General features: G+C 55.4%; 1 protein-coding gene across 4 annotated transcripts in view; it reads right to left on the bottom strand.

Moving 5' to 3' along the window:
- MIDEAS (mitotic deacetylase associated SANT domain protein) overlaps positions 1-13399 on the bottom strand; it is a 68109-nt gene that overhangs the window by 19729 nt on the left and 34981 nt on the right. For 3 of the 4 annotated variants that reach the window (XM_052646385.1, XM_052646381.1, XM_052646382.1), the window contains exon 2: positions 185-1882. In XM_052646385.1, coding sequence (XP_052502345.1) covers positions 185-1642 — 1458 coding nt within the window. In that variant the 5' untranslated portion in view covers positions 1643-1882. The remainder of the gene's footprint in view (positions 1-184; positions 1883-13399) is intronic. The other variant, XM_052646383.1, reaches the window with a different exon arrangement.

The raw sequence follows: 13399 nt of genomic DNA on the forward strand, positions 1-13399 counted from the left end.
CTACATATCCATAGGTGAACTTTTGCAGGAAGTTCAAAACTCTCTGAAATAGATGGGTTCTTTCATTTCCTTCAATAAAGGGAGAAAACTGCCCTTGTGGACCTGGAGTCCCTTGCTCTTCCCTGGCTCTAGACATGGCTCACCTTGCCCTCTGCCGGGTCTGCCCCCAGCCCCTGCCACTCACCTTTGTGTTCTGCAGTGAGGCCAGCTCCACTGCCTTCTGGGCCAGGGTCAGCAAATTGGCCTCCTGGGATGCCCGGCGCCTCCGTCGGGTGCTCTGGATCACCCCACTCCGTAGCACCTGCCCACAGTCCCCTGTGCCCACCGCCCGCATGCCCTCCTCACCACCCATGGCGGGAGCCTCCCGCTCCCGACCATTGGGTGCCAGTCTCTCCCCGTCGGACAGCAACTGCGACTCCCTCAGCTCCAGTGGGAACCCCAGAGCTTCGGGATGGGGCTGCCCCAGCGGGCCGGGTGGTGGCTGCTGCGGGGCCCAGTGATGTAGGAACAGGTTGCTGGCAGGCTCCTGCCCGGGCTGGGTGCCGGCCCCATCCAGGGCGGTGGAAGGCAAGACGCCCTCCTTAGAGAGGCGGCGGGAACGGCGGGGGAAGGCGATCTGGGCCTGAGGTAGCACAGGCTGCGGGGCCGACTCCTGCAGGAGGGCCTTGCGCAGTTCTGGGTTCATGTCAGGGTTGGGGGGGAAGGAGTAGGGTGCCATGCTGTGGTGAGCCAGGTGGGACTGCCCCAGTGGCCCGGCCGGCTGCAGGCCAAAGTCCTGGGGCTGCTGAGAGGGTGGTGGCTGCTGCATGGAGTAGAAGTTCTCGAAGAGCTGCATCTGGGGCAGGGCCGCCTGCTGCTGCTGCTGCTGCTGCTGCGGTGGCTGCTGCTTCTGGGGCGGGAAGGCCGCGACGGGGTTGGGGGGCGGTGGGCCCTGCTGGAAGACCTGCCGGTTCACCTGGTGGCCGAACGCCAAATGGAAGGACTCCAGGGGCAGCGTCTGGTTTGGGGGCTTCTTGGCCACGTGGAAAGAGTTAAGGGGCGCCTGGGGCCGCCCCACCTCCAGCTGCACCTTGGGCGGCACCATGGGCCGCACAGCATTTCCGTAGTGGTCCAGTTGCGGCCCCCCTCCCTTCTCTCGCTTCAGAGGCTCTGGGTGGTTGTAGTAGGTAGAGACCCCCATGCCAGGATGAGAGCTCCCCTTGGGTCCGCTGTAGAGGGGCAGGCTGTGGCGGTTCCACGTCGAGTGGGGTGGAGGCTGGCCCGGCTGTTGCTGCCAGCCACTGTCGCTGACACCCCCGCCCCGTCCCCGCTCCGGGCCCCGCCCTGGAGCCATCACGGAGTTGGGCCACTTGACCGAGCCCACCTGCTGGGACAGCATGGTCCGCTCAGACCCGTACACCACTGAGTTGAGTAGGGCCAGGCTGTTGGAAGGGGGCAGTTCCACCGGCTGGGAGTGGGGAACAGCCCCTGCTGGCCCCTCGTGAGCAAAGTAAGGCTCCTCCTTCACTCTGGACTGCGGAGGGGCCGGGGGCTGCTGGGGGGCTTGCAGGGGCTGAGGCTGCTCCTTGGGAGCTGGTTCTTGGTCCCCAAAGAGGCAACGCTTCCGCTTGTTCTGAGCCTTGGGCTGGGCCTGGAGGTTCATGGTGTGGCCAACGGGGGCCCCGGCAGTGAGACCTACTTCACCAGTCGCCCATCCCCTGGGGGATGGTCCTGCTGGAAGCCCGGCCCTAATCCAGCAGCCAGAGGGAGGACCAGCGGAAATGCTGGATGATGTGGTCAGGCACAAGGAGAAAGAACGGCGGGCTCCTCCTTCCTTTCTGCGGAGAGGCTCTCGGGCTCCTCTACTCGCCCCGGGTCATGATGCTCCGCAGGGCCCTGGAGCCTGCAGACAGAAGAACAGCAACAGTGTCAGCCGCAGCCTCCCAAGGATGCCCCCGGAGGTCAGTATGCGTGTGAGGGGAGGGCCTTGAGGGTCCTGCAGCTCCACTGCCTCCTGGGGACAAGCTCAAGGCCACAGACTGACCATGGCAAGGCAGCAGCCAGGGCCTTGGGAGAGCTACCAGGAGGCAGCAACATCTCCCAGGGTGCTCTGGGACTCTCCCCTAGTCCCACCACCTCGCCCTACTGGTTAGTGTTCAAGACGGCTCATTTGGTTGTGTAACTTCCAAACTTGGCACAAAGGCACCTGCCAAAGGGGCAAGCTGGGGCTGAGATCCAGCCCGAGCCCCTGCAGTCAAGCTGGGATCAGGGGTGACAAAGGCCATATGGGGTTCCCGTCTCCTCTGAAGCCAGGCCTCAGCCCACTGGGCAGCCAAGCAGTTCCTCTCACATCTCGGTCCAGACAATGGCCTCCCCAACAGGGCCAGCGGGAGTTTTTTTCAGCCAGTGCCTCCTCCGACACTCCATGCACATCTCAGACAGGAAATGGAGAAAACAGGAGTCGCTTCCAACTGTGCAGCTACAGGGTCGGGAGCCCTACCAGGCCCTTGCAGAGTCGAGGCCCAAGGCTACGCTGCCGTCCCCTGCATGCATATAGGTGAGGCCCCAGAAGGGTGTGTGTGCAGTCCTAACCCCACCCCTGGGAGGAGCTGCTGGGTTGGGACTGTGGCAGCCACAGTCTTCCCCAAATGAGTACGGAACCTGTTTGGCAACCTGGGCTGGCAGGAGACAGGATGCAGCCCAGTAGCTGGTCAGTCCCCGCCCACCCTCTTCCACCGCCAAACAGCTCCTGGCATCTTGAGCAAAGAACAGCATAGCTGTGATACTGAGGGGAGGTGGATTTCTAGAACACAAGTCCTGAAGGCTTCTCCCTGACAAGGCATGACCAACGTGCTCCCAGTGTTCCTATGTTTGCTTTGTAGCTTGATTTAAAAGCAACAACAGCATTGAAACATGTATAATATCCTATATGAAACAAACTGCCAGCCCAGGATCAATGCATGATACAGGATGCTTGGGGCTGGTGCACTGGGATGACCTAGAGGGATGGTATGGGGAGGGAGGTGAGAGGGGGGGTTCAGGATGGGGAACACATGTACACCTGTGGCAGACTCATGTTGATGTATAGCAAAACCAATACAATACTATAAAGTAAAAAAAATAAAAGCAACAACAACACAGGCCATTCTTTTTATCCTGCTACTGAAGAGAAGGCATCCAGACCAGTATTTTATAATTTAGGTATGTTTTTATTACTTGCATGCAAGTTATAACTTACACCTAGACTGTGCGTATATTTTTGAAGGCTTTTTCTTTCTTCGGAGAGGGTTGGTTTCATTTTTTTTGTTGTTTTGTTTGCCTCTCTGGGCAGTTGGTGAGGGTGAGAGCTGCATGGCCCACCTCTTGCCCACGCTAAGATTCAGATCCAGAGTCACTCAAGTCTAGAAGGAAGGGGAGGGGAGGGGAAGGAGCTCGGGAAGCACCCCCTCCCCCGCCCCGCCCCGCCCCCGCCATGAATACATCTGCAGGTCCTGGCTGACCTCGGCATCAGAACCTAGACGCCCCAGGTCACCGTGAGCAGCCTGGGGAGTTCTCAGGAAACCAGCCGAGGGGCGCAGAGGCGGGCTGGCTGGGCTAGGGGCAGGCTCCCGCGTGAAGCCCTGGCTACACCCAGCGATGGCCCGGGCCGCGGAGAGGCGGCAGCGCTATCGCTCCTCTGCAGGCTTCCGCAGCTCCCTTCCCCTCCCAGAGCGGCTGTGACTCACTCCAGCCCCCCTGCTGCCTTTCACTTTCACCCAGCACCCAGAAGGGGAGGAACTTCCTCCTCCATTTCCTTCCCCAGCTCCCGGCCCTGCTGTGAGTGAGAGCGGCTCTCCGAGCGGCATCCCCTTTGTCTCGCCTGTGGAAGCTGGGGGAGGGCGAGAGTCACCCAGGCGCCCCCTCACCCACCCCCCTGCCACACCCCGGGAGGATTTGGGAGGCCGAGAGCGCCGAGGCCACAGAAACCACCTTCTAAACAAACTCCTTTCTCTTGCTTTTAAACTCTCACGCCCTGACAGCCAAGCCAACACACGGAGCAGAGAGAGACCCAAAAGCCAGCCCCCAGACCGAAAACAAGCCTGGGCGCCAGGGTGAAGCGGCAGGGTGGGACTGTCCCGGCCACAGGAGTTGGCTCCGCCTCTCCAATCAGAATGAAGCACTACAAGACAGAGGAAGGAAGGACATGCTGTGTGTGGGTGTGTGTGTGCACATGTGTGTGCGTGTACATGTGAGTGTGTGTGTAAGGGGGGGTACGAGGGGGAGCTGGTAGGTCCACGTGCCTCCAGGGAGCAGGGACCCTCCCCTCCCCGACACACAACACCCCCCACCCCATCCCAGCCCTACAGCCTGGTGAGCCGCAGCACAGGCTTGGGGCTTGGAGGAAGGGAAAGCCCACGTGGCCCATGGGCCCGGGTGCACGTGCAAGTGTGTGCCTGATGGAGGTGCCCAGGCACGGCCGCTCAGTGCAGAGGGGTTGGGGTTGGGGTTGGGGAGGTCAGGGCGGAGTCTGAGAAAGGGCATCCGAGGCAGGGCTGCTTCTGCTCCAGTCCCACGCTGGCTCAGCCACAGATGTTTGGTCAGGCCTGGTCTGCCACCCACCCCCTACCCTGCCCATCAGGGAGGGCCTTGGCTCCTCACACCGCAGCAGGTTTCCAGAGCTGCTGGGCTAGGGACTGGTTGAGAAAAAAATCAAAGGGGCCAACTCTGGGGAGGCTGAAGCTTCTGCACCCTGCACTGGAACGCTGCTAATAATGCTAAGAGCACAGATACCCAAGCCTGTGACCCTCAAAAAAAGATCATTGTCCGGGGGGATGGAGAAAAGAGTGGAAGACACCTGAGAAGCCTGGAGGTAGGAGGGGAAGACACACCAAGACAGCAGGGCAAGAAGTAGTAGTGGCGGCAGTAGTCAGTATTTATAGTAATAAGAACGAGAGTGCACCGTGCCAGGCAGATCCTAAGTACTCTGCACATGTTTAATTCCCACAACAGCTTTATAAAGCAGCATGAAGCCAAAGCATGAAGCCCTGTTATTTAAACCTCTAATTTACAGGTGAGTTAGGCTCTGAAGGGCTAAATAGCTTGTCAAAGGTCACACGGTAATGATCCTGCAGAGCCAGGGCTTGAACTCCAAGACCAAGCTCTCATTCCTCATTCCTAAGACATGCCGCTGGGCTTCCCTCATAACACTTGGTAAATCATCTGCCTGCAATGCAGGAGACCCAGGTTCAATTCCTGGGTTGGGAAGATCCCCTGGAGAAGGAAGTGGCAACCCACTCCAATATTCTTGCCTGGAGAATCCCATGGACAGAGAGGAGTCTGGCAGGCTACAGTCCATGGGATCACAAGAGTTGGACATGACTTAGTGACTACCACCACCAAGGCATGCTGCTAAGACACCAGGGCCCTCTTTGCATACCACCCTCCCAGAGCACAGCAAGAATTGTCTGGGCACGGATCTCCCTCCTCATTAGTGCTGGGAAGCCCCTTAACTGAACAGCTGGCGGGGTAAACCTCTCCTATTTTGCCCTAGTACAGCTGAGGCCCTCAGACCTGCAGGAAGAGAAGGAAGGTGGGGTGGAGGGGCCCACACCACAGAGACACCAGCAGCCGTGGGAGGTCCACCCACAGGGAGGACCTGAGACTGTGCTGGTCACTTCCACCTCACTCTCAGAGCTGGACCCTCCAGCCCCTGCAAGCCCACCCCTGCCTCAGTTCTGGGGGCTACTGCTGGGGCTTCCAGCTCTGAGCCCACTCATACCTCACAGCCTGCAGCTCTGCCCAGACCCAAGCCACATCCTCCCATTTCTTGGGCCCCAGCCCTCCTCCTCTGTCCCTCTGGTGGAAGTCAGCCTGGCCTTCCTCACAGTGAGGGAGACGTAGGAAGCCATCCTTTCTGAAGGTTCCCACCCGATGCAACCCTGAGGTTGCAGGGAACAGGGTATAAGGAGGAACTCCTGCAGGCAGCTCACCCTTGGGACCAGCTGCAGGGCCTCTGACAAACGGATGCAGAAACACGGCAAAAGGAAACCCACAGACATCATGGGGCCCCAGACACTCACACCCACTCTATCAGTCTGTTTGACTGTCTGTCAAGGCTGTATGCACTCTTGCCTTCCTCCGGGAGCCTCGCTGCTACAACCAGTCCCTGACCACACCACAGACAGCCCTGGGCAGAAGACACAGCCAGCATCTGATCTCAACAGCCAGGGACCTCTGGGGCTTTCAGGAGGACCTACGGTGAGAAACACTTTCTCTCTACAGAGGAAAGCAGTGTGCACAAAGAAAAGAAAACAGCGCTGAACCTACACGTGTTCTGCGGACACATGAGGGAAGGTGCCGAAAAGGCTCTTGGGTGTTTTGCACTGGTGGTGACACCATGCTCTCCAAGGACGGCAACTCGAACACACACTGCTCCCCACGTGCCATCAGCAGCCCAGCTGCATGTGGACATTGACTGGGAGAGACCAGTGAGCCCTCAATGGCCATGGGGCTAGGCCATGGCCACTAACGGGACAACCCTCAAGCTTGGGGCATTCGGTGCAGTCTTCAGAGAGCCGAGATTGTTATGAGTCAAGGTTACAGAGGCCAGGAAAGGGGTGCCCAGCCCAGTCCCGGTGGCCTTGGGGCCTCAGCTCTGGCCTGGGGATGATGGAAGGATCCCTCCACCCCAGGATGCTAATGCTCCAAGTTCCTGCTCTTACCTCTGCCACCTCTGGCCCCACAAACTCAGCACCAGGAAGGAGGGGAGTCAGAGCTCATGCATCTCCAACGTGAGGCAAACAAACCTAAATACGGCACCCAATAAGGACCCAGATCCCTAGGCCAGCCAGCTCCATATCTAGCTATCTTAGGACAAAGTCTCAATTCCCTACCTGGCCCACAAGTCCCTGCAGACTTGGGCTTCTGCCATTTGTGTCAACACTCCATGCTGGAACCATCATTCAGAGTGGCTCCTGCTCCAAAACGCTGTTCCCACTTTGTTCCAGGTCTCTGACCAGGCGGTTCCCCTGCCCGGTACACCTTTCCACCCTTTTCATCTGACCAAGTGTGGCTCACCCTGCAGGTCCGATAGACACTGCTTCCTCTGGGAAGTCTTCCCTCATCCCAAGTCGGAGCCAGGGGCTATACTCTGAGCCCATAATACCTCCTAAACGCCAAGGCTGGGCTCAGCCCACTGAATTCCAGATGCCTATTTCTTTGTCCCCCAGCAGACAACAAGCTCCAGGGAGCCAGAGTAAACAGATCATTGTACTTTGGTTCTCAGCTTGTACCTGCCTCTTAGGTTGCTCATTCAAGACTGCGCCCAAAGTGAGTCAGAGCCCTGCCTGGGCAGAGCCACTGTTCATGCCAGTGTGTCCACCCTGGGCTCCTGCCCAGCTGACTTCCGGTCCCTCTCTCTGATGTACATCAGAGCTCCTGAGCACATCACCCTGCGATGAAGTAAAGTCCAGCCTTATAACCCCATCAGTGGCCCCAGACCCCATCCACTAAGCTGAACACAAATACTTTTCCAACTGTGGGCACCTAAGCTACTTGTCCCCTGACTCTCACTCACTGCCCCACATGCAAGTCAGGACGACTGAGAAAGTGCTAGCCCCCCACTGTTGTCCCTGGCCCATTCTTTTTTCCTGCAAGGCTTCCCACTCTTGCCTAGACCAAGACCAGGGACATGAGCCTGTGGATCTTTTTACCTCGTGCCCTGACATGGCTGGGCAGAGCCAATGTGTCTGGCTACGATGCCCAGGGCAGTGACAACAGGCCCTTTCCAGAGGAGCCTGGCATGGCCCAGCTGGCCCTTTAGCCCAGGCTCATATCCTGAAAAGTTCTCGCTCAGATATTCTGGGCCCATTGGCTGCAGGCAGACTGGGCAAATGGCCTCCAGCTGCCACGGTGGGCCAGCTAGAGTTGCCCAGGCCCTAGGTAGACCTTGCCTCTGGGCACAGTGTAATCATTTGCAGTGCTGTGTGCCCATCTCTAACTGGAAGTTCACACCCAGGCTGAAGGGCCCCATTTTTCCAAGCCACTGGACACACAAGTCCTGTTCTCAGGAGGCATGCAAAACCAATAAGGAAGGAGACGCCAGCCACAGAGATGAGGACCTGCCTCCCACAAGTGTCAGTTCCCCTGGGGGTGTGAGAGAGCAGACCCATGATCTGCCTGTTCCCAGCCCAGAGAGAGTCCTCAGATTATCACTTCTCCAGACTGAACCTCACCCTTGAAATGCAGAGGCCAGGCTGACAGGCCACGGTGTCAGGACTCCCAAGGGTCCCAGCCATCAAGCTGGACAGGCTCAGAGGCTTGGCCGGAGTTCGAGATGCCTGCAGTTTGAGCTTGGACTGTAACAATGCCAACATGGAGATGCTTTTAAAGGGATACAAGTGAGAGGAAATCCTCTGTCATGGGAGGCACCCACTATGGGGCTTCATTCAGGCATCTCCCTTTATCATCCCCTCCCCTACTGCCCCCACAAACACCCCCAGGATGTCTGAGAAAGTTGGGACACCCAGATCCGTTTTACAGCAGGGAAGCTGAGGCAGAGAGAAAACTTCAAGGTCGAGGCAGAGCCTGGAAAGGACTGAGCTCCTGGTCCAGCTTTTGTCCACACTCGGGGTGGGGGGACTGGCCTGCTTCCCTCCTGGGCAAGGGCCAGCGAGGACCACAGGCAGCTCAGGAAATCCCCTTCTACAGCACTCGGGACTTCCGGGGCGGGGGAAAGTGGAAGCTGGCAGGCTTGGGCTGTCTCCAGAAAAGACAAAGCAAGTGTCCCTGCAGCCAGCCCTTCAGTGACTGAGCCTCTGGAGAGGGCTTCATGGGGACTTCACAACTGTCTCTAGGCCCCACAGGGTTCAGGCCACCAGAGGCTGCTCCAGCTCCACCCTCCCCTTCTGGAAGCGCCTGGCTCCTCTTCTGGAAGGGCCTTGCTTGCTGGCAGGTCTAGGGCAGGGCTCCCTGGAGTCTGTGCCTGAGCCCCAGTGCCAGATTCTGCCCCAGACTAACATACAGAGAAGGCCACTCGCAGGGACCTCCCTCATCGTGGCCCTGCCCTGCCTGCTCCCCCTCTCTTTCACACACACACCCTTCTGTAGCCCTGCAGGCCTGCCCATGGCCCCTTCATTCACTCAACAAGCATTTGGTGAAAACTGGCTATAAGCCAGGCTCTGAGGAGACACAGGAGATGAGGTACAGTCCCTACCCACACAGAGCTACCAGTCCAGTGGGGGAGAAGAACAGAAACACAAATAAATTATAATGCAAGGTAGCCTGTCCTGGGGCTCGAGATACATGCAGGGAATAGGTGACGCTGGGAAGAATTCCCTGACTTTGAACCTTGTCTGGAGCAGTTCACTCTGCCTGGAAGCCCTACTGCCACTGGCCTCCCTTCAAAGCCTACCTCCTCCAGGCAGCCCTCCAGCACACACTGTTCTCACCCTTTCTGAATCTGCGTGCTTTTACTCGGTGTTAACCACGAGTCCACAAGGCTTCTTTAGTTCCCTTCTGTTTCTGCAGCAAGGCTGAGAGAAGCAGGGCCTGGAGGCAACGTGGCCCAATGGAGAAGAAACAGTGAAATGGTTGTCAGGTAACCATGTCTGGTCTAGAACCCACCACTCATTGGTTTCTTCTGCCTTTGAGGAATTTAGGAGCGAGGGAGAGGGGACCAAGGCCTGTATCCAAGAATCACTTCTGTGACAAGCAACTGCCACAATACAGAGTAGCCACTAGCTCTGCTCATGTGTCCAGTGAGTGTGAGTATTGCTTACTTGTACAACCACTTATTCCTACCTGAGAAAGGAGAAAAGGTTAGCTCTGAAAAGTAAATTCTACCAGGCCACAGCCTGAGGTCCCAAGGGAAGAGCCAGGATTCTAACCCAAGCCTGCCATCAGGTCTCTGTCACACTCTGCTGTCAGTGCTGAGCAGTGGTTCTCAAACCACTGAGAGATCGGTTCATGGGTCTGGTAACCGGGTACAGGCCCCAGGTGGGGAAATCTGTAGTGCTTCCTGAGCAGCCCAGGGGGTGCCTGGGAGCTGGAGCAGAGGAAAGGCTAGAGGTCAGATCCTGGCCCAGGGCAGTTTCCAAGTACCTACTGCTTCTCACTCCCCTGGGAGCCACCAGCCAGATCACTGTACCCTGCCCAGGAGGCATGAGGGGTCCCAGGAGCCGTAGGGCTGACTGTGGCTCTTACAGGGCCTAAGCCCCACCTGAGCTTTTACTACCTGGCAGACACTGTGCTGAGCACACCGCAGGCAACATCTTATTTAACCCTTACTCTTCTTTGTCCCATTTTACAGGTCTGGAATGATATCTATTTAACACAAAAGAAAATATTAATAGAGTAACAGAGGAACAACAAAAAAAGACATCAGACACGGTAATCAAACAGCAAAAATGGCAGACATAATCTAATCTTTTCAATAATTATTTTAAAGGTAAACAGACTAAACACCCCAATTAAAAGGCACAGATTGGGGAAATAGAATAAAAACAAAACAAAACCATGATCCAACTGTTAACAAGAGACACACACTTTGTATTCAAAGACACAAATAGGTTGAAAGTAAAAGGAAGGGGAAAAAAGTATACCATGCTAACAGTAACCAAAAGAGAGCTGGAATGGTTCAGCTAATATTAGACAAAAGTTTTAAGACAAAAACTCTTAGAGACAAAGGAGAATGTTTCATAATAATAAAAGTGTCTATCCATCAACAGGATATTACAAACGTATTTGTACCTAACAACCGGGCCCCCAAAACACATGAAGCAAAAACTTTCAAAACTGAATGGGAAAACAGACAATTCAACAGTAATATTTGGAGCCTTCACTTTCAAGAGTGGATAGAACAAATAAACAAAAGATCAACAAGGAAACAGAAGACTTGAACACTATAAAGCAAATAGACCTAACAGATATCCACAGAACATTTCACCCAACAACAGGAGAATACATATTCTTCTCAAGGGGACACAGAGTATTCTCCTGGAAGGATCATAAATTAGGCCATGAAACAAGTCTCAGTGAATCTGAAAGGGCTGAAGTCATACAAAGTGTGTTCTCCAATTGAAATGAGATAAAATCAGAAACTAAAAATAGAAGGAAATTTGGGGAATTTACTGGAAATGAAGGTTAGAAGTAACTTGTCAAGTTCTCACAGCTCAGAAAGGCCACCCCCTTACTGAGACCATGTTCCCCACACCTTCTGCACAGCCCTAGGAAGCCACAGATCTCAGCCTTTTGCAAATGCCTGGGTAGCCCCTCTCCCAGCCACCACCCCAGACACACACTGAAACTGACCCCAGCCCTAAGCTTGATCCCAGAATCAAAACAAGCTGGGGAGGGAGAGCCCTTTAGGGCTATTACAGCTTGTTAACCAGACCCGCTTCTCCCTGGGAAAATGGTCACAAGCAAATATTTCACTCCCCCAGCCAATCTACCAAATGTCCAAAAGATAGATCTTTCCCTGAAAGAAGGAAGCTAACATTTACCGAGGACTTCCCCCATGCCAGGCAGCTGACATATCCTAATTTACAAACACAGTCTCCCTACCCAGGCATCTCCTCATTGTCCCCATGCTACAGAAGGAAACTGAGGCTCTGTTATTAAGGTGGCAGAAGCAAGATTCAAAATCTTGTCGTCCGCCTTTAAAGTCCCTGGTCTTTTCATCATAATTCCAGGTAAAAGTCTCAAATCGTGTTGTGGGCTTCAGAAGGAATGCTACACATGAGAACCCCACAAAGCCAGCTGTGGACCCTCCACTTTCTCATGTTTCCTCATAGAACTGCTGCTTTTCCTAGGGCCATTTCCAAGTAGAACATAGTATATAAGACTCCCTCCCAAAAACTAATCCCAGCCCCGGTCTGCAGGAACAGTCTCCCTCAAAAAATAATCCCAGCCCCGGTCTGCAGGAATAGTCTCCCTCAAAATCACGAGCATCTCAAGACCCTCTTTGAAGTTAGGAGAGCCCATAGTGCTTTGAGGTGGGAGGACTATGGGGATGAGTTGGGAGCTGCAGAGTCAGCAAGATCACCCTCTGGAATAAGGGTCTCCACACCACATGGAGAAAGGTGGCTTGTGCCTCTCTTCAGAGCCAACCACCAAAGCAGAGCAACAGCGGGGGAAGCTAAACAGATTTCAAATCTCAAGAGATGTCACAGTTCACTCGATTCAATTCCACAAAGAGCCCAGAAAAGGAAAGAAACTTGCCTGCAGATACACAGCCAGGAGCAAGAATCAAGGACGCCAATAACAATACTTCATGCCACCATTTAGGAGGCCCCACCTTTTGGCAAGATATGAGGCAGGGCTTGGAGCCCAACATCGCAAAAACAAGGTTTCTATTTCACCATCATCACTACCTCCGACATTTCTAGAGGGCACTACTATGTGCCAAGCATGGTGCTGAGCACCCTACACCCAGGAGCCCATTAAATCCTCAAGATAAGGTGGGTATGACGACACTCTCCCTTCTCAGAGAGGCACCTGAAGAGCTGAGGTCACAGCAGTACAGAGGCTACACCAGGACTGGAACCCAGAGCCCCGTCTGCAGGGCCGCAGGCTCAGTCTCCTGCTGGGGTGCGCCTCAGGCTCTTTGGGATGGATGGCAGCAGCCTCTGGGCTGTTTCCATCTTCTCCCTGGCTTCAGCTGGCCTGAAAACCACTGTCATGTCCTGGAAGTGTGGCTGGTCAGGGAAGGTGAGTGAGCGAGGCCTGGGAGGCGAGCGGCTTTTGAAGATGAAGATTCTACTACTACTGGTGATTACCATCACTGGGCCAACTTGTAAAGCTCAACATCTTCAGTTTAAGAGGAAGCCACATCCCTCCCACACACTCCAGCCCCACACCCACGGTCGGCCAACAGCTCTTTAAAAATAAAGCCGTGACTTGCCTCAAATCCCCATGGGGGCCTGGGGTTCCTGCCCCCTCCCCCTGGCACCCTGAAATCTGGGTCAAGTAAGTCCATGCTTGGGTTCCTTACTAGTGCCAATGGCCCCCACCCAGGGTGCCGAGCATCAGCCCCGGCACCTCTCTGCATGGGACTCTCAGAAGGGTTTCTTTGCAAGAAGTGAAATCTCCAAATAAAGGTTGTTCACCGTGCATCCTGAGTAAAGGAGACAGATGCTCAAGGCCACCCCAAAAACCATTAGTCCGAATCTTGATTTCATGGCTGATGGGACTGAAATCCCAAGAGGTAACGTGACTTGGCCAAGAACACAGAGTCAGGATCCCCAGGGGATGTTCCCAGACTCAGTGCTCTCTCAGACCTGCCACTGCAGCCTCTCCTTCTTGGGAGGAAGGGGAGGCGGGTGTCTAGGTGTGTATCTTCATCAGCCCTGCTTCTCCCGCCTGGCCCACCCTAGAAGGAACCAACACCTACCTGATGGCCTGGTGCGGGGGAGGGAAGGGAGTTTGTTTTTTTTTTAGGGGG

The sequence above is a fragment of the Budorcas taxicolor genome, chromosome 10, assembly GCF_023091745.1.
Source record: "Budorcas taxicolor isolate Tak-1 chromosome 10, Takin1.1, whole genome shotgun sequence".
Taxonomy (NCBI): domain Eukaryota; kingdom Metazoa; phylum Chordata; class Mammalia; order Artiodactyla; family Bovidae; genus Budorcas; species Budorcas taxicolor.